Source organism: Plodia interpunctella, chromosome 24 (genome assembly GCF_027563975.2).
Source record: "Plodia interpunctella isolate USDA-ARS_2022_Savannah chromosome 24, ilPloInte3.2, whole genome shotgun sequence".
NCBI lineage: Eukaryota > Metazoa > Arthropoda > Insecta > Lepidoptera > Pyralidae > Plodia > Plodia interpunctella.
In genome coordinates this window covers 3847709-3869892 of record NC_071317.1, presented here as the reverse complement: position 1 = coordinate 3869892, position 22184 = coordinate 3847709, and the positions used below count along the sequence as shown (strand labels likewise).

Sequence of the window (22184 nt, the reverse complement as noted above, 5' to 3'; positions counted from 1 at the left end):
GAAAAAATATATGACTAGACAGACCATCATAATCATCAGTTCCATTTTTCTTCTTCATTATTTCGACAGTTTCAATTCTAATATTGTTTTTTTAAACTATCGCGTTTTGAACACATAACTATATATGAAATCAACGGGACTTAGTACGAATTTTTTTCGTTTAATGTTGCTGACGTTTCATATACCTTGGTGAGTCTGGCTGCGATCACGGCGACTGCAAGTTTCTTGAAACGTCAGTAAAATTAAATAAAATAGGTTGGTGAAAGGTGCTGATTCCCGTTAATATAATATCCAGTTATGAGTTCAAATCTATGTTTTAAAAGCTGCTAACTTACATTTAGTATCAGTTACTTCTGGGAAGAATCTTCGATAAGTATCGAATAGTAGATATATAATCTAGTCTTTATTGGGTTTGAAGAGATGCAATGATATTCAAGATTATGTCGGATTTTTTTGCAAGAAATTAATTATTTCGTATCATAAAGTGCTTCACCAGAACACGGCTATTCGGAAAAGCCAGTTTTATCATTTTCGCATGATTATAACATATTTTATGGCACTACGTGTATGTAAACGTGAATTTTGCATTCTACAGTAAGTATATTGTACCGATTTTATGTATCCGCATGTGTCGTTGTAAAATGTAAATTATATTATCCTTTATGATTCAATTTTAAACATGAAAATATTTTATTTTGCTTTTATGGTCACATTAGCTTTAAATAACTTGAAAATATATGCAGGTAAGCAGTATTGAAAAAATCTCCGTGTTATGTAGATGCGACATAACTTAGTAACGGAAGTAATATATATATATATATATGTATTATCTAAATAATACAGATCTTATAATTTACATAATGATTGCTAAGAAATTATACAAATATTTTGATATAATAATTCATATTTTTTATTTAATTTAGTACCTCTACAACGAATAGATCTACAACGAACTCTAAATAACACGCGAAGAATTTTGGGAGGCCATGATGTCAGTGATACGAGGCCCTATATGGTACGAGTCGTTTGTCTTCCTTCTTCTTTATTTACCAGTCTTTCTCTAATACTCAACAAAGAAACTATTAGAACGAAAAGTATCAATCTTACTACCGTAGATCTTTCAATGGCATTAGACGTAAATAAATCATGACATATATTTAAAACAATAAATTAATGCAGTGACATAAAACTATCTATTTAACTTTAAATAATCAATGCCAAAACGAGTTATGGCATTCAATTTTTTTTTCTCTTATCAATGATTCTCAGTGTGGAGTTACCCTAGGATCTTTACTAAGCCCACTGGCATTTTTTCAACAATTAATTTTATTTAAAAATTTATTTCGAATAAAATATTTTTTTGTAGGTTTACCTTCGAGCGGCAACTCCAGCTCCTGGCGCCAAAGCGACGGTAGACAACGACTGGCTCTGCGGAGGCACCATCATCCACGAGCGGTATATCCTCACTTCAGCAGCTTGCATTGAAGATGTTCAGCAGTTTTATGTTGTATCTGGAACACATAGGCAAGTATTATTTACGGACTATATTGTTTACCTTTGACACTCCCTCCAAATGCCAGAGAATATTAATACGGAGCTCATTGTGTAAGCACAAGATTGCTACAAGATCTAGAAATATGCAATGTGTGAGTGTTGTGATGTTATTTACCATACATAAACATAAGTAATAAGTTTTATTCTACCTATATTTGGAAATAGTGTTTCCATTTTATAATTTGTATTTATCTTCTGTTTATATATATATATATATATATATATATATATATATATATATATATATATATATATATATATTTATTTATTTATTTATTTATTTTGTTTATAGATATGTATCACCAACTGACAAAGATAACGAATGTATCAATAATGGTGCTAAAAAGGCGGTTTGGAAATGTGTGCCAAAATGTAAGTTATTTGATTTAAATTACCATACTTTGACTCCTTGTATTTCATTGGGTATTTATAGTAATATAAGCGGCTCGTCCCGGCCTCGCTCGGGTACAACCATAATAAAATATACACTTAACCTTCCTCTGGAATCACACTATCTATTGGTGTAAATCGTATTAAAATTCGTCTTGTAGTCCTGTTTTTAGTTTGTAATGTTCATACAGACAGACGAGACGGGGGGACTGTTTTATAATATGTAAGAATTTACGGCACACTCACAAATTATGATTTCCATAAGTACCTACATAATATAGTTAAGTTGGTATTCGTAATCTTCAATCAAAACATTCTCACTCTGGTTCTTATTCTCGTGTTCTGTGCGGTATGATTCAGCTCTGATTTTAAAACCAGTCCCCTGCCTAACTTCAACTCTTTTGGAAACCCATCAGCACGACATCCAGCCGTTTGAAGTGTTCATATTTTCTCAAAGTTTTGGTATAATTTTCTACATCTTGCACAGCGTATGTATTCGACGGTAAAGATTTCGAGAACATTCTCTGGATGGCCAACGACATAGCTGTGGTGAAAGTGGAGGACGATTTTAATTTCAAGCGGCGTATCCGCGGATGCGACTTCATCCCGCAGAAGATTGCCTTCAACAATGTCAGTGAGGAGCTGGAGAAACCTGGCACCACTGCGAGCATCGCCGGATGGGGTTCCATGGAAAAATTCAGTAGCGTAAGCTATGTACTTTGTCACTAAGTGTCACCTCTGAGTTTCGGCTCTTGGTTCTGAGACTGTATCTGTACAAAAGTTATCGATATACATATACTTAGTAACACATGATATAGCTTTGAAATCTAAAATACTCTTGAAATTTGCAGCTAAATTTGTCGTTTTCGTCGTTTGTTTTTAAGTATTATGAAAGAGATTTGCTATTTAAATTTTGGCACGAAATATGACTCAAATTGTATTACAATGGGTCCGAGTGGAATAGTACAAAGGAATAGTGCGGTGTGAGTGGATTACCACATAGGGTACTTATTATGCCTAAAGTACGCGATTCCCCTAGGATTTGATAAAAAAGTCTGTTAATCAATGGCATAATTACGCGGTTAACACCACGGGGTGCAGCTATAACTGTAACTATTTAATTTGAAATTTTATCTGCTACAGGCAGATAAAATTTCAAATTAAGAGGATATCCTGCTCTATTTTATAACTAGGTCAATTATAAACATTCCCAATGGATACAGGAATATCGATATATGAAATACTCCGATCTGTTATTGTAATCGGCATGCGTTAGCAGGTTTGTTTATCAGTTTGTAACATAAAAAGGTGTATGGTAGCTAGAACTAAATATAGTTGTTTTAAATAAACGAGTCAATTCCCCTTTGAAGATTTTTTAATAATTTAACTAACTAGGCATTGGCCTAGTATAGCTATTTAAGTAAACGAAATAGAAATAAGTAATAGATCTTATCAAATATTAACCCTTAACCCTTCAGTCAACAAAAACAAGTGTTGAAAAAATTTTTCACGAGTTGTTTTTTGAATTTCATACCGTCGAGAGAGGACACGTGCGGTAATAGAAAACGCAACGTTTACGATCTTTAATCATAGAGCAAGGGCTTTTAGGCTAGAGCTTAGAATTTAGTTTATGATTTCACAGAATTACTTGCTCATATAGCACCAATTTTGATGAAGTTCCTGTGGAATAGTCGTAAACGAGTTTTATTGTACTCTCTACGCAGGAATCATGTCAATTAAAACACTTCAATGTGTTCTACTGAAAAAAAATGAAGAAATACGAAAGTTTGTATTTAACTTTCAATATACAAGATTACAATTTAATTTTATTATAAGATACAAGTGTAAGTGAAAATGTATGTATCATTGGGTGGAATCTTGTAGCTCAATTTTGAAGCAAATATCTTCAATCGATTGAGCTGAATCTTAATCAATACAGAAATTTTATCTGCCTGTACAGGTCTGAATTATAAATAATAATTAAATATCTTTATTTCAGACAACAAATAGTCAATTTTTTAGTAACAATGTTTACTTAAAACTCAGTAACTAATTATGTTTAGGGTAATTCGCCAGCAGGCAGACAAGGCGTGAACTCACCAACGCTCCAGGAGGCAGAGGTGGTGTTGCTGTCGAAGAGACATTGCAAGAAGCGCTGGGACCCAAGATACCATCACATTATAGACGAAAACATGATATGTGCGAAGGATGGTAGTGATAGTAACGTGATGTCCGAAGTTTGCAGCGTATGTACTCTTTTTATACTACCAAGTATATATAAACATAGATATTTTCACACCTGTTTCTCTTGAGGCAATGCAGAGACTAAGGATTTCCGTATGTTACAGTTTTAACCATCGTTAAAACTGTATTGTGATGACACTACGACAACGTTCTTTTTAAAATTAGGTTGCTGCTACTGGTGTCAGATTTCAATTAAGTTACTTGATTTATGATATTGTAAAATGATCATCATCATTTCAGCCACAAAGTCTATTTCTGAACATACCTCTATCTCCATGAACTGTCGCCTCGACAAGATGCAAGATAAGCAAGACTTTGTCTCATTCAAATTGCATAAAACCAAGCCTATTGCCTATCCCACATATTAGTTAAAATCTTTAATTTTTAATTTTAGGAACAAGAAGTAAACTGCAAAGAGCTGGTTTACTCTGATGAAGAAGACAATGATAATGCAGAGAGACGTGTCCTCGAGCCTAAAGATCTGGTGGTTCACTATCCCCAACATGTGAACGTCAATGATTCTAGGAGAGCCATGGATGCAGGCGGCTTCTGTGAGGTACGCTCTCACCACAATGTATAACAGAGCCTTGCCCTATTGCTCCGTTGCGCTCGGTCATGTTAAAGTCCGCCGGCGGATAAACGCAGAACAACGAAGAAATTGTACGAAGTTTCGACGTCAACGCACCTCAAAACCTATAGAAAACAACAGAGCGCGACTGAGCAATACATACACATAAGCATAGCTCTTACATTATTTTTTTCTATAGAACGACCATGGAGGCCCACTAGTTGTCGGACAAGGGAAAAGTGCCAAAGTGGTGGGCGTGATTTCTGCCTGTATGACCCAGGAAATCAGCAAGAAGTGTTATGGGCCCTTCCTCTACACCAGCGTTTGGAAGAACCGGCACCTTATCAACTGCGCTATCGACAAGGAGATGGGGTAAAATATAACTCTCTCTCTCTTTAGCTCTTGTCTTTGACGGAGATAATCAGGCGAATGTCTCCGTCAGAAAACAAATCTATCCAAACTAATATTGTAGATGTGAAAGTTTGTATATAAAACTGTTAGGAGGGGTCCAAGGAGGTTTAGGTTCACTGCACGCCTTTGGAAACTGTTAGTGCAGTCAGTGACTTTAAAATAAAAGAAATATAAATAGAAAAGAATATTGCACACCGAAAACTTTGTTTCAGCTTGACATGTAGGAAGTTGCTGCGTGCTGGCAAGACCAAGCTGGTGGAAACTATATTCAACTGGGTGGCGAACACAGAGAGGTAACACGGATGAATGGGTGGAATAAGGAGAATACAATTCTCCTTGAAGTGGAAGCAAGAAGGAAGCAAGCCGCTTCAATCCGACAAAATAACGCTCATTGAACATTTACGCGTCCTCTGTAGACTACTAGAAATGAAATGAAAGCGAGCTGACAGCGAGCATTCCTATAATTTGTGGTCATTGTAAAGTATACCTACAGATGACGCTATAAAGCTCACAATTCCATTGCCAGATGGGAGCGGCGTAGTGGCTGCGATATTGAGCAGTAGTAATGGTTCTCAAATTCATGATCTCAAAATAATAACTAACTCATAAGTATACAACGGAACGTAATGAAAAACCCTAAGAAAACTCGGCTAAATGGGAGAAATGCATGCATATCATAATAATGTGTGGTCATCTAACTAAAAGTGATCCATTGGACTATGACTAGCCAGTTAACTAAGATACTAACAGGGCAAGTTGAATAAAAGCTTATAAATGATTATTTTCCACCAACATATAAAAAGTTTATATGTTATGAGTCACTTAAATAAATTATTTTTCGTTCATTCATATAGGTACATAGAGATCTAGAGTTGATGCTGAGTTACTAACTACTCGAAAACCTATACACTGGTTGACTATTTCGTTCATTTGTGTTTGTGCGGCTACTTATCGGTATCAGCTGAGAATTTGAATTCTAATTCTGCAATGCCCAGCATAATGAAAGAAAGAAAGAAAACATTTATTTGCCAAAAACATGAGTACAAATAGTCAAAATGAATTAGACCTACACGTTTTACCGAATATAGGTATGCAAATATAAATAAATAAAGAGGAGCATGCTATCCACTACAAATCCAAAACAAAAAAAGAATTATAATGTACTTATACTAGCCCTAAATTCTATCCGAGTCTATCACTAAAGAAATCATTTAAAGTATAATAACATTTATCAGTTAATAAAGACTTGAGGTGCTTTTTAAATAGATTTAAAATTAAGCTTTTATATTGATTTGGAATTTTGTTGTAAATTTTCGGTGCCATAGATACTATGCTATGTAATGGTTAGTATATAATGGCACAGAACACTAAAGAAAGATGAAGTGGGGTTACGTGTTCGTAAAAAACATGGCCATCTATTTAAAAATATAATAAAGTAAATACATATACATACAGTATACGTATTTATATTTAACATCACATCTAATCCCGGTCTATATATAGACGGAAACAAGAGTCGTGAAACTCAAAGGCCGCATTTAGCTGTTACTGGCTGCTAGCTTATCGCCTATGAGAAGAATCTCTAGTTTATCGCCTTTTCCCTTGATTGGCCTATACAATCTGCGCTGAATAGAAGCAGCTGGCACATTGTATATCTTTCCTTCACACCCAAACTAGATTTTAAAAACATAAGTAGGTAAGGTTAGTTAAAAAATAATTAATTTAAAATGTTTTTTATCAATTTCAGCACCCAATCTGTGACCCCAAAACAGACCCCGAGAAACAAAAGATTTAGAAAAACTGCAAGGGATTAAATTTTTTTTTATTTCATCAAGTATTTTTTATTTAATTATGCTTAGTATTGAAAAAATATTATGCCCTTTTTAATCCCCGACGGCAGAAGGAGGCGTATTATAAGTTTAACTTGTCTGGGTATCGGTATCTCTGTCCGTGGCATCGTATCAGCCAAATAGCTGAACATTTTGATTTTTATTTGAAAGATAATTTAATTGAGACTGATCTTAGCTATGTTTGGAAATTGTGTGTTCAGCCGTTTGGGAACCGTCAGCTCTTTTCTAACAAATGAGAGGATGTACGCAAAATTCACTATGAAGAATGATGTACGAAGAAATTACGTAAGTATAAAGATGAGAAAAAACGTTCTGGAGCGAATTCTGCTCTCCAACTCAAACGGCTAAGGAAGGAACCAAGAAAACGTTCAGATAAAAAAGAGAGATAAATATAAATATAACTATGCGAAGTTTAAGCTATTCGGAAGGACCATACTATCCTACTAATATTATAAAGGCGAAAGTTTGTGAGGATGTATGCTTATATGTTTGTTACTCTTTCACGCAAAATCTACTAGACGAATTGTTATGAAATTGAGTATACGGGTAGAATATAACCTGGAATAACACATAGGGTACTTTTTATTTCAAATTTTCCACGGGAGCGAAGCCCAGGGGCGCAGCTAGTAATGTTATAAATTAACCGTTGCAATATTAATACTTTCTAACCAAGGGACATGACATCATGCTACTTAGCAGCTTCCTACTAATAAAAGAAGTGAAACAGGTTTGGTAGTTACTTAGCTTCCTACGCATACTATGAAAGAAGTTTGGTAATCGGTCGAGTGGTTCCGAAGATAAATAGGTGCCTGTGTAAAATATTACCAACTCTTTTTCTCATGTGAGCATTTTACTTATTGGACATGATTGCCATAGAGCGTCTGAGCCCATGGCCCGCATTCCCTCACACCCTTATCATCCATTTTTCGCTTTTCAGCATCCTTAACTGTCAGACCATGCATTTTCTGGACGACAGCAATCCAACACTTCTTGGCCCCTTTTGTCAGGACTATGCTTATGATTTATCATATCAGAATTAACGTTTCTAATTTTACTTCAATTTTCACGTTTCAATCTTTTGACTTCAGGAAATTGTTATTAATAAAGTTTTAACGACCGTGAAATGAGTAAATTCTAATATTCTAGTACAAATGCTCTCTCAGGAGAGCTAAGTTTATCGATATGAAATATATTATTTTTAATGGTTACGTAAATTGCATTTGCTTTATTAGTATATTTATCATTCATAATGTTTTAGGTAAGTATCATTTCGTGTAATATTAAGGTGTAATTTTTATAGGATAGACTAATAAACACTGATTATTAATAAATAGAAATGCTTAAGATCCATTGATGCCACAACTGCTACCGCAAAATTCAGGGTCACTTTATACATGATTCCTGTCTTTAGTGCTCCCCTAAACTCCACAAGAAATCTACCAAAATTTCGGATTTCTACGTCCAGTGCTTTGAACTTTTTTAAATATTGATGATCTCACAAACTTTTGTTTAACTTGCTATGTATGTTAGAGTCAAATCTTGTAACTCACTTTTAAAGCAAAAATCTTCAATCGACTGAGCTGTAATTTTGTATACACCTTTGGTTTGGATAACAATGTGTTATTATGATATAATTTTGTCATGCATTGAATGCAATAAGATATCTCTGACAACAATAAAAAGCTTGTGTCAAAAATGTCATTTTTGTAAAACACCTTCTTTCAATACTATGAACTTATGCAAACATGAATGAGGAGGAGAGGTAACATTATAACTTCCAAGTACATTATAAACAGTGACATTATTAACGAAATTTTGTATTCCAGTATCCTCAGTTCCCCTAGAAACGACAATTCCCCCAAATCTGCATACGGTCCTGAGGAACACCAATGGCAGCCAGGTCTTGAAAATCCTAAACAACACTAGGAGAATCGTCGTCGGCACCGAGTCTGGAGACACCAGGCCGTACATGGTCAGTGAAAGTGATAATAACGTCAAGAGTCGATCTTATGAATTAAAAAACGATGTTGTTGCACCGCATCTTCTTCACCTTACCTGCGTTTTAAAGTCGGCAGTAGTTCCTTAACCATAGGAACGGCAATAAAAAAAAACGTTTCCATTCATGTTTTACCAGGTGTACCTAAAGCTGCCAACTAGCAACCCAAAATACAAGGACTACGCGCGCTGGCTGTGCGGCGGAGTGATCGTTCATGAGGAGTATATCCTCACGTCAGCCGCTTGCATTGAGGACGCCAGGCATTTCTATGTGGTCTCCGGTACTTTCAAGTAAGGCTTGGACAGTGTTATGATAAATCTGAAACTTAAAAATTAGTCAATTGGTATTTCAACAGGCATTGTACCTGGTACTTTAAAGTATATAGGCTTCTATAATGTTATGATGATAAATTGTATTAAAAATCTGTCAATGCTACACCGAATTTTACCTGCGATAAAAGTGCCCATTATTCTTGTTAATTAGTACCATCCAGAGTGGCAGTCATATCAATCTGACTAATGAAGTGGTTCCTTCTAAACATCATAACATCATTTCAGCAGTTTCTACGGCAATTTAAATGAACGTACTTACTGGAACTATTTCTTTTAGAAGAACCGTTTACGTCACTAATTAGTTGCCTAACCTAACCTAACCAATACATAGGACACCATTTAGGTCGTCCTGATACAGTTTATAGTAGGTATCTAGATATCAAGTCTGAGCTGATTAATTGTTGAGCTGAATTCAGCCGCTACAGATTTTCACTCTGATTTATTTCAAAGTTAAAAGCACAAACCATTATTAAATGTAATAAAGTGATAAATAACATTTTCCTTCTAGACATGATGAACATGATGATCGCTACAACAACCCGTGTATCAAGTACGGAGCTAAGAAAGCCATTTGGAAATGTATTCCTAGAAGTAAGAATTTCATTGTTTTATTTGTCAAATATACTTTCATTGACATAAATTCATCGCGACATTATGGCATGGGTTTTATTATTAACTATAACGTTTGTCACCAATAAATGTCCCGGATGTGTTAATTTCACTTGTTTTTATACACATTCCAATATTATTTTTGACCAATCATAGATATAATATTTCACATTCAGTCGTATAGATATGGTGTATCATAATTTTCTGTACAGGCAACGAGGTTTTATGTCTGCTCTCTTTACCTATTAGATATAGTTTGTAGCTTTTCTTCCTTGAATTGTTCCTTGAATTTTCCATCCTGGGATTTTATAGATTAGGCTTCCCTTGACCTTGACTTTCAAGTTCACATTTAAACAGTAATTTTATATAAAACCATTCTTAGATTACGTGTTCGATGGCCATGAGAACGACAACATCAGGTGGATGAACAATGACATTGCAATCGTGAAAGTGGACGAAGAATTCGACTTCACTCGTCGAGTCCGCGGCTGTGACTTCGTGCCCCGTCCGATCTGCTACAACAACCAAAGTGCCAAACTTGAGGCTCCTGGCACCTTCGGCACTATCGCGGGTTGGGGGAGCACGCTTAGATATAACGATGTAAGTGGGAGCCAAATCATGTAATGTAATACCCGTCGAGTGCAGGTACACGGATTGTTTCAGTTTGAACTGTCTCGTATATATTTTGATACAGAGGAGACTTCAGAACTTGGCTTAGCTCGGAGCTCCATATATCTCGTATTTTTGCCATCAATAACGTGGGCTAGAGTAGCACTTAAAAGATACATGTATTTGCTTCGCCTTTAAAATTTCATAATTTATTTGGTATTCTATTATTTTGGTCCTATCAAAAATATAATTCACGTTTCGTAATCACGTGTTACGTGTCATTACTACTTCGATATGTAATAGAAAGAAAAATCTAGAGAATATTATAAGTTTGGATGTGTGCAACCATAAAGTTTCTTATTTCATTGACAAAGTTTTATTTTCTACATGTACTGGGTTGTATAGAACAGTCCTTCTGTGCAAAACCTTCTCGAAGCCGGCGTGCAGTTGATCCCGAAGACTCGCTGCAAGAGAAGATGGGGTAAGCGTTACCACAACATCATCGACAACTACATGATCTGCAGCCAGGATCTTAGTCAGGACGTCAGTCAACTTTGTGCGGTGAGAATCTTATTTATCAAGGTTTTTTTTTCTTTTAAAAGATTCGAAAATCGTGGATAGAATCTTTGTTGTTTGATAATAATGTTGAAAATGTTAGGACTCCTTATGTCATATTTACCAAAAAATAACATCAGTAACATCGTATCATCATAAATTTCTCGAAACAGATCAGATTATATTGTGTAATTGTAGATTCATTACATTGTACATGGACCACAGTGGAAAAACGTCGGGTTGTCGTACTTTAATTGCTGAAACTAGGTCACTTAGTAATAAAGTAGTTATAATCGATCATGATTACTAGTTAGTCGATGTAGATAATCGATCGCCGATTAAATATGTATACCAAATATAAAATGTAGTTTAAAAACACTCTTCCTGCGTCTAACAACGTAACTGGCGCAGTCGGCAGAGGATAGTTGAATCAGTGCGTGTTTCTAGTATCGTTACCGCCTGTTAGTCGAATCGAAGGCGCGTCAACTATCTTCGAAACTACGGCTAGCCGCAGCAAGACATTCAAGACGTTATCCAGAAATCAATGGGTCAAGTAAGAATGCAGATTGCCACGATTCTGTGAGTAATACGCATAATTCCTTTTTTTGGTGGTTTCCTATCTATATCCTATCATTCCAAAGATATTTTTGATTAACTAGAGAATTAATTTACAAAGAAGAATTTTTAAATATTAATTGATGAGTATAATAATTAAAAACAAAATAAATGTGAAATATAAATATATAAGCAATTAAAGATGTAAAATATTTGTTTATATCGATTTTTTTAAAATCATCCAAGAACTTTGAGGTGTGATAGGCACATCTCATGTAGAGTATAATAAAAATCGTTTCCATAGAGATTTGCTACTTAGTTTAGAAGGCATAGAAGAAGAAGCAGTCGTCAGAAAATAGTACAGGAGGTGTATAAAATCCAGCCCTTAATACTTTTATTATACTAACAGATTAAACATGGAAGGCATTGAGATTAGTTCCTAAAATTGATGGTAATGCTCGTTTCTTGATCAGATTTCTTACTATATGTGACCAAATAGTTATAAATTTTGTAAATCTAGCTCCAGGAAATGAACTTAACGCAGCCGTAATAAATAGAATTTTAAACAAAATAACTGCGCTTTATATCCTATTTATAGCAACCGATTCCAAGGAATTTGTGTATTATGCCTGAAGTTTGAAACGTGGTACATCTGCCAGCTGAAGACTATCGGGCTAAATGCGATTGTGTGTATCTTCTACATGGACATGAAGGACTCACCTATCTTATATCTCTTACAATTACCAAAGGAATTAATTTGGAACGAGATAATCAGCATATCATTCCCAAAGAATACCCAAAACTAGATGTCCTGTAGAACCAAATAATATAATATCCTCAAAGGGATTCTAAGGCGACAAGTCTCGAAAAATTGAAGCCTAAAAACACCCGCATTCACTGTGATTAACAAAATTCGTGGACACGCTATCGAAATCTTAACTGAACTAACAAAACTTAATTCTACGAAACCATCAACACATTATAATCTGACTACAATCTATTTGAATAACTTACACATTATTCAACACCTAGTGCTCATGGAATCACCCACGAAAATTGATTACATGGATTTCGCGACTTTTTACCACACCAATATAATCTACAGCATTATGGTAAATACCGATCCAGCCTTTTAACTTCGTCTACTACCTACTGCCGCCAAGTAAAGTCAACACAAACGGAGAGATATCTGCAGCACGATCTGAAGCAAGCATCAATTATATCCAAGAACACAGAGCCTCATCATCTGCATTAGACATTGGCATCTAGGAGGGAAGATGTTACGTATGGGATTCCTTATATCTTCTTTAACAAAACGTGATATACTGAGACCATTTCCCGAAACCGAGCAGACCATATTGCGTAACTGCAGATTCAGATTGCTTAGACCACTGTGGGAAACGAAGAATCTTCGTCGTGCTGTCGTACTTCAATCGCTTAAGTTCGCAGTCACTTAGTAATAATGTAATGTAGTCTGTATAATTGATCATGATTATTAGTTATAAATTGTCATGTAGATAAGTGATTGCCGAATAAATCTATATACCAATAAATATAAAATTTAGTTTTTAAAAACCACTCCTCCTGCGTCTAGCAACTGTTTATTTAACTAAGACATAATTTTGATGTACTAAATTATAATGATCGTCTTCAATATTCTCATCTTTCTAAAAATAATTGTACAAATGATTTCTTTACTTTTGCAGGAAAAATACGTCGACTGTACAGAAATAACGTATGACGATGAAGATGAGGACGGAGATACGAGAAGAATCCTGGACCCTGAGAAGTTGTTGCTCCACTCGGCATATCACAACTCTTCACAAGGCCTCAATGATAGCAGGAGGCAAGATCATTTCACTGGAGGTGGATTCTGCGAGGTACAGTTAATATATTTATTTAAAGTTAATGGCAGACAAAAATACATTTGATCATACAGTAGTTACCACATGCTCAGCATTGTCTGCCAGATTACCTTTTAGACACTTCGACAAAGTGATAGAAGAGATGCAACATAGACAGATACAGTGTAACATATCTGATAGTGATGTTAAACAATATATTTGTCTCCTATTCCAAATTCAAATCTATATATGATTTGAATTTTCTCAGAATACAGCGTTACAACCTCCCCTAAAATAGGGTATTAAAATATAGAGGTTCGGATAGATTATTAAAATACAATATCGTTTATTGCCAAATACCCATTTAAAACACCACAATAAAAAAACATACAAAAAATTCTATTCAACTTCAGAATATTGTAGAATGATAAATAGAATCTTTTTGAAAAACATTTCGGAATGTTACAGAACGACCACGGCGGTCCTCTGATCTACGGCGAAGGCGTCAATGCTATAGTGATCGGAATCATTTCCGCGTGTCTTGTCAGAGAGAGGACCAATATATGCCACGGCCCGTTCCTCTACACCAGCATCTACAAGAACCGAGTCCTCATCAACTGTGCTATCTACAAGAACGTTGGGTATGTTTCTGTTTACACATTATATTATTCCATGATTTAAGGTCGATGCATTCTTACTTATATCATCCTCTCGCTCTTTCTTCTTCAATTAAAGCCAGAGAAAGGATTTGGATGTAGTATTTTAGAATTTATGAATATTCTTTATTTTTATTTCTTTTTTATTCATGGTCGTTGTATGTTTTGTTATAGAAACTGCAATAAGTTATTCCGGGCTAGTGAGACTCACATAGAAGTTGAAATGAGTTGGGCGGATCATCCAGATGGGTAAATAACGATATATTAAATAGCTAACTTTATCTTCATCTAATTTACATGAAGCATATTTTTGGATTAAGCCTTATACAATAGATTTCCACATCAGTTAGATACGGTCAGCCTCCAACATGACCCCAGTTCGCCACACGAAAGGAAGTATGGCATGTAATTTAAATACAATCGTTTAGGTATTTAATGATTTCCCCCTTTTATGGCTGTGATATAAAGTCATGTTATATAAACATGTATATAATGCCATATAATTTATGTAAACATTCGCTTGAAAGGCGTCTAGACGAAAATTAGTTAGGATAAAATTTGTTATTAGAAGTATTTTGAGTATACCTAATTTTATGTTACAATTAGATTAGCATGATAAGGAATCAGCTCTATTCTTTGAATTTCTTTTCCCCAGGCCAGCGAAAAATGAAATAAAGAAGATGAGACGTCAAGTGGGCAGCGTGACCAAACCAGTGAATGCCACGACATTGGCTACTTCAGACGTAGTCGCGCAACATCAAGGCGTAGTCATTCGCTCGTTGGTCAACGTGACTAACACAAAAGTGACTACAATGCAAGCCAAGAGTACTATCGCCAAGGCTACGGCAGCCGTGACCGTGTGATTTATGAATAAATTTTATGATAACATCTGTTTTTTTTGTACTCCTTAGGTATATCAATCAAATGCGATCGAATAGTCTAGCAATACGCTTTTTAAACAAAAAGAAGATTAATGTAAATATCATCACGACAAATTAATAATGTCAAACATGAAATAAAATTATCACTAAATCATAAATATATATACTAACCATTATAAAAATACCAGCTTGTAAATTAAAATACATCTCTGCACGCCCATAGACTTTTGTTTAACCTATGAACTAACCACTAAAATATTATCGTTAATAAAATATAAAAATACTAATATAAAATACTAAACTACATGTATGTACTTATCTAATAATTATTCCCTATTTATCATTATTAAAAAAGATAGGAACAGAAAAAAAAAACTCGTCTGAGCGCAATGTGGATAAAACCAAAAAGCATTTGCAATCCACCATGATTTCAGCATTTGTTATCTATAGCGTAGAGGATGCAATATTTTCTTATAATGATCTCTTTGAACTGTACATACATAAAGATGTGGACTCGGATGTGATCCAGCCTAGTTACATTTTCTTACTATCTTATCAGTCTTATTTTGAGTCTACAAAACTTAGCATCCTACTACTTTACTTTACTAATTTACCATGTTGTATTTTATTTATTTTTCTTTATTTATTATGTTGGGTACGTGTATGTAGCTACAGTCAATGTTTATTGTATAAGTAATATATCAATCGTACTTATATATCTCCTTCTTCACTGTTAATATACACACACACCGTTCGCACACTGATTCAGGTCTCATCTGAAAATCAGTGTATCGCCCCTCTGGGTGATATGTGTACTGAGATGGGCCTTTTTGTATTGCTGCAACACATTGCACTTGCTCAATTGTGCTATGTGAATACTGTGTTTTATTTTGTGTTTTTATTCTGGTTGTGTATTGTGTTGTTGTTTTACAAATAAATGTTATATCTATATATCTACAAAAGCAAAATATTCTGCGTTGTAAGTATAGTTAATGAAATTTACTAATCTCTTTTATTATTAAAATTATTTCGACCGCCTCCACATAAATCCACAGGGTTATCTAATACTTGAATTCGAATTACATCAGTTGGATTCATTCAAATCAAAACATTTAAATCTAGATTCTTGCTATATATTTATACAGCAAGTTTAACCATTGGTAGCAAGAAGGACTTAGTGCTATTAATCAAAAAGTAAAGAAAATAATTAGCTGAAAATACTTTATTATCAATTTCCTGTGTGTAACATAAAAATAGTGACTTGTGCCTTTAAAACATTTCCATTATTTTGTAGTTCCAATCATAGTCTCAATCAAAATTTGCGCGACCGTGAAATTGAAGTTTGTTATTCAAATGATAATACTTTTAATTTTTAAGTCTTCCGGTTATACAATTTAAGTTGTCAAGATGTGGGTTTTTTACTGCTGTGTGACATTATCATGGTTTATAGGTAAATAATTGCCTTATTAATGGAGTTACATGTAATATGAATAAATACTAATTAACCAGGTCACTTTTGTTATCTTTTTTCCTTTAGGTATAGATGGAATAGATGTAGCTACAATATTACCAGCAAACGTAGAAAAAATGCTGAATGAGACACGAAGAATTATAAATGGCCAGGAAGTTACAGATAACAGGCCTTATATGGTAATAATGTAATCATATTGTGATTAAATTGAATTATTTAGAAATGATGTGCCCTAATACTGATCATATATAGTACTTTCAAAACAAAAAAATACACATCAAGGTGAATCTACATCAAATGTGCGAATGTTCATTCTATCCCAATTGTACAAATTCTTAACATCATCATAGATCATAAAATTTTCCTAATTTTTCTGTTTTTCAAAAGTATTTTCTCGTATAATCTCATTATGACTTCTGACACTAGGTACATTTAAAACTGCCAAAAACCAACAAGAAACAGCAGAGCTACCGAACCTGGCTGTGTGGAGGAGTTATTATTCACGAGGAGTACATTTTGACGTCAGCAGCATGTATAGAAGACGCTGAACACTTCTTCGTTGTATCTGGCACATACAAGTAAGATCATGAAGCTTATTCTGAAGTGATTACTATAATAGTAGTAACGAGCAAACCACGTCATGCTAATTATAAATCCATACTGATATCAATGTAAAAGCGTGTTTCTGTGTAGGAACACAAGGAAGGATCCTTCACCCCAAAATTGCATTGCGTTGGATTGAGGGAAGTTTGGTATAGAGATAGTTTAAGTGCTGGAGAATGACATAGGTTATTTTTGCTGAGGTATTGCAGACAAAAACTAGTAATAATAAAAATTTAAATCCAGATTAAGTACTACGTGTACCCTCCAACATTTGTGATATGATTAGCCTAAATGTGGCCATTAATTTTGTCTATTCAACAAAAGTCTTAATCGTGTATTTTATGTTATTTAGGTATTCTGACGACGATGACAGATACAATAACCCATGTATTAAATATGGTGCTAAAAAAGCCATTTGGAAGTGTATCCCTAAAAGTAAGTACATACCATTATTAAGCAAGTAAATACCATTTAAAATTTTCCCTAGTTTTGTATAGTCTGTCTTATTCTAGATTAACAGCATTTTTCTGTAGTTTATGATTCACCTTTTATTCCCATCATAGTTGGTGTTATTATATTGATTGCTTTGATTTTGTAGCTGAATGTTTATAGAGCTTTGATAACTTACATAATTTCTCCGCTCCGAATAGAAAAACTTATAACATTATTCTTGACAGATTACGTGTTTGACGGGCATGAGAACGACAATATCAGATGGATGAACAACGACATTGCTGTGGTGAAGATTGAAGAAGGCTTTGACTTCCAGAGGAGGATAAGAGGCTGCGACTTCATACCCAAGCCCGTCTGCTACAACAACCAGAGTCAGACACTCGAAAATCCTGGCACGGTCGCCACAATAGCTGGATGGGGAACCACGTCGCGTTATAATGATGTAAGTTTACGAAGATCGAAGATAGTTTCAATTTACAGATGAACAGATGGTGATTGGAGGCTGTGACTTTATACCCACGAGCCTGTCTGCTACAATAACCAGAGTTAGATGCGCGAGAATCCTGTCTAGTCGCGGCATAATGACGTAAATTTATCAAAATAGACAAGAGCTTCCACTTCAAAATGAGGATCAGAGACTATGACTTGCGCCCAAAACAGTTTACAATAATTAGATTCAGACATCGGAAAATCCTAACACGGTCACCACAATTGCTGAAGGCTGCTCAATCGCAAAATTATTCGGATGGGGACTGGGTTCTGATATGAGACGTAAGTTTGTGCAGATAGAAGAATGCTTCGATTTACAAAAGAGGTGACTTTTTTCCAAACTCGTTATCATGATATGTGATGTGAATGTAATTTTTTGATAAAAGTATAGAGAATAAACACGTGATCTTGAGTATAAATCTATTGCTCATCTAATGTAAAGGACATTTTCTCAACTCAAATAGATTTTCATTAAAAAAAAAATTTTTCATTTTAGTGGGTGAACAGAAGGAAAGATAACCAGCAAAACCTTCTAGAAGCGCACGTTGAGATCATCCCGAAGAACAGATGCAAGCGTCGCTGGGGCTCCCGCTACCACAACATCATTGAGAACTACATGATCTGCACCAAGGATATCGGGCAGACCATGTCGGAAATTTGCAACGTAAGGATATTCTCTTTCTCTCTCTTATTTCTGCATATTCACGTTTTCTTACGAAGCTGTGAAGTATTAGGAAGTTAATGTGAAAAATAACCTTGAAATTTGGAAGATTTTACTGTGATTATACAACCGACTGCCAGACGTGATTGCTCTTCTTGGGATGTTATTGTTGCCTAGACTATGTGACGTTAGTTGCCACGTACGACACCCACGGCAGCATATGGAGTGCGAAACGATATGCACAATATACTTACCTACATTTATTATAAATAGAAAACTTTATAAAATATGTGTTTACTTACATAAATTAAAATCTAAAAATAAATTATATAAATTAAATAAATTAATTAACATCATTTAATATAGTAACGTAAAAACAGTACACATAATGCAAACCTGACCTGATATTTGCCTTTGAAAAACCGTACAATAGTAACTAATAGGAAATTGCCATTCCATAATGATAAAAAAAATCTGGATTTTTTTTACATATATGGATTTTTGAAAATAAAACCTTTATTCTTTCAAGGAAAAATATGTAGATTGCCAGGACATCAACTACTCAGATGAAGATGATATGAGACGATCGGAGAAGATCCCAACTAACCTGGTCATGCATTCAGCTCACGATGACCATCATGTTGGCAATGTATCCAGAAGATTCCAGGCAGTCACTGATGGTGGATTCTGTGAAGTGAGTGTTGAATTCTAAGCTTTAGAGTATAGAGTAGCCAAAAAATATTTGGTTTGAGACTCATTCAATGATTGAATAATGAATGAAATAAATTAATAGAGAAAATAAATTTAAATTGTGTTGATTCAGCTTTCAATTTTTCATCAATGAAAAGTGAAGTTTTATCTCAAGTCTCACCAAAGAATACTCTGGATCCAAATTTTTGGTGTAGGTAGATTTAATTTAAATCCAAAGAGAAGCTTTGAACTAAACAGAAGAAGATTTTATTCTTATAGATATAATTTCATGTGTAATTTTCTGTCTATTAGAACGACCATGGGGGTCCTCTGATCTATGGTGAAGGCGTCAACTCCATCGTGATTGGCATCATCTCTGCCTGCCTCGTCAAAGAGAGAACGAACAAGTGCTACGGGCCCTTCTTGTACACCAGCATCTACAAGAATAGGCAATTCATCTCTTGTGCTATCTACAAGGAAGTTGAGTAAGTTTTTGACACATCTTGCCTAGTTAAATCATAAGCCAAATCTTATAAAATATCTTTATTTAACTCAGGAAGATAATACCTATATTATTGATGCCAAAAAACATTTAAACTATCTACTTAATTGCTTAAGCAATTAATAATGAAACGCGAAAGTTTAAAATTAGTTAAAAATACTTAAGTCCACTACTGACCGATTTGTTCTCCACTTTGCACGGTTTTCATTATTTGAAGCAATTTTTATATTTTCTGCATTTGCCAGGACCAGGAAAAAAGTACTTAAGTTATTCACTGAAAGTGTGGCATTCTAGCAAATTTGAACGGATTAATATTTAAATTTGGAATTAGTTTCTTGGGGCCGTGCGTGGGGCCCTTCTAAATCTATGATTATTTTAGGAACTAATGATTTAAATTTTGAAAACGTTCAAATTATAAAATCATTTATTGTGCTGTAATATATTTTATTTATAACTGGCCTTCAGTGCTAATGATTACGTTTCAATAGTGGCTTTTCTTAACACGAAATAAGGACTCATTATTGTTAGTAGAATCGCTATGATGGTTTAAACTAATGTTAATCCAGCTATTCCTTTTCAGACCAAAATGCAGACGTCAGTTTAGATCTGGAGTCACTCATGAAGAGAAAGTGCTGTCATGGTTGAATCATCCTGATGGGTAAGACCTTTAGGCGTTACCTTTATCATATAGCAGTTGCGACGGGTTCTATCTTTCGGAACTTATTATATGGTGAAGATATATAACTTTAAAAAAGAAATACCAAATGTTTTGTTGACTAATACATGGGAATCATAAATCTTCAATGGTTTAAAACAAAATTATGGCATCTAATCAATTGATTTTAAAAATTCACATTCAGTTTTCTTCGCCAGATACAACTTTTCGGTAGGTTTGATGGATTTATATAAATATTTATTCTGGGTGTGCTTTGCACGTTTCTATATCTGTGTCCATCGGACCCGCTATAGAAGCTTAGTGCTTACTGTGGACCGTTGAGTGTTGTTCATTTATTTAATATTTCAAATTTTTAGGCAAAAAATTAAGATACACTTCATTTCAAGCAGTAAGTAAGATTATTAGTCCTTTAGGGATGGATTTTAAGCATTTATTTATTTTATTTTGCACGAAATTACAAATACATATGTACAAAAGGTGGACTTAACGCCATATGACATCCTCCACCAGTCAATGATTAGACCAAACAGAGATAATATGGTGGTAAATGTATTTCATCCTACAGCCCAGCGAAGAACGAAATACCGGTCCAGCCGACCTCCCAAATAGTGCAGCGAGCTCATGAGCCCCCGGTGGACGCGACGGGAGACAAGGTCTTCGCGGAGAGTGGGTTCATTCTCCGAGCAGTGAACGACAGCGTCACGCCGCCTGCGGTGGTCAACGTGACCGCAACTGCTGTGTAATGTTAACAATAAAGTTTGAGATAGTTTAGTTATTGGTGTTTTTATTTTTCTACTACTGCTACTGCTGCGCCCAGGGGTTTCGCTCCCGTGGGAGTTTTGGGATAAAAAGTATCAGATCAGCAACTGGTCATGAGTTCCGACGGACCTGGGCTAGTTTATGATGTTAAAGTTGCATCAGGGGCTCACAAACATTTCAGTTCGCACCGCATTCATTTATTTTGTAGTAAGTAGCTAGTATTTTGTCTCAGTCTAGTTCATATTTCAAATAGACCGAGCTCCATTAAACTAGCTATCTAGACAGTGCTTGCGACGGTCAGCACCCCTGATTTTCCCGCCCTAGATTGCAGCATCAGGCCCTGAGTGTCGGTCATGGAATTAGTAGGTACTTCGTACCTACGCATTCAATGTGTTATGTAAGGCTAAATATTAGTACCCAAGCAATACTTAGTACTGGATAAAATGGAAATGTTTTAGGAAAATGAAGTAGTATATTTATGTTTCCCTGTGGATAATAGTAGGAATACTTATGAGCAGAGATTATATTTGGGTTGTAGACGTTGTAGTCAAGGAAAAATCACATATATTTGCAGAGGTGTATTCGAAAAATTATAATAATTGCAACAATTAATCAACTAACGAATCTTTGATTGTTGCACTATTGCACATTGCCGAAATTTTATTAAATTGCTCTTTAATAATTTATTTTAGAAATTTTACTCACCTACTTGTTTGAAAACAGGCAATTATTTGTCCACTTTTACTTACATATAGTGTAAAGTCCCTGCTGCATACGCATTCGGTGCATACACATGCGGCACGATTTCATGGAATTTTAACGCACA

At 34.8% G+C, this 22184-nt stretch overlaps 3 protein-coding genes across 4 annotated transcripts; all 3 read left to right on the top strand.

Annotated features, from left to right (window-relative positions):
- Positions 1-557: 557 nt before the first annotated feature.
- Positions 558-6997, top strand: LOC128680597 (uncharacterized). 2 transcript variants are annotated; one of them, XM_053763844.2, is made up of 10 exons: positions 558-594; positions 924-1015; positions 1367-1524; positions 1847-1926; positions 2432-2649; positions 4008-4190; positions 4583-4744; positions 4956-5128; positions 5380-5460; positions 6915-6997. In XM_053763844.2, the coding sequence occupies exons 2-10, from the start codon at positions 1013-1015 to the stop codon at positions 6979-6981; spliced, it is 1125 nt and encodes a 374-aa protein (XP_053619819.1). In that variant the 5' UTR covers positions 558-594; positions 924-1012; the 3' UTR covers positions 6982-6997. The 2 variants fall into 2 exon arrangements, with proteins under 2 accessions (XP_053619819.1, XP_053619818.1); XM_053763843.1 differs by lacking the exon at positions 558-594 and adding an exon at positions 602-743.
- Positions 6998-8116: 1119 nt separating this feature from the next.
- On the top strand, positions 8117-15061 carry LOC128680586 (uncharacterized). Its single transcript, XM_053763829.1, has 10 exons — positions 8117-8275; positions 8844-8989; positions 9152-9303; positions 9854-9936; positions 10337-10554; positions 10969-11124; positions 13380-13553; positions 13986-14158; positions 14348-14422; positions 14829-15061. Exons 1-10 carry the CDS (start codon positions 8200-8202, stop codon positions 15034-15036), a joined length of 1461 nt encoding a protein of 486 aa, XP_053619804.1. The 5' UTR covers positions 8117-8199; the 3' UTR covers positions 15037-15061.
- Positions 15062-16311: 1250 nt separating this feature from the next.
- On the top strand, positions 16312-21370 carry LOC128680595 (uncharacterized). The gene is made up of 10 exons (XM_053763841.2): positions 16312-16504; positions 16592-16704; positions 16952-17103; positions 17481-17563; positions 17806-18023; positions 18567-18734; positions 19261-19425; positions 19734-19906; positions 20504-20581; positions 21165-21370. The coding sequence occupies exons 1-10, from the start codon at positions 16462-16464 to the stop codon at positions 21340-21342; spliced, it is 1371 nt and encodes a 456-aa protein (XP_053619816.1). The 5' UTR covers positions 16312-16461; the 3' UTR covers positions 21343-21370.
- Positions 21371-22184: the final 814 nt, after the last annotated feature.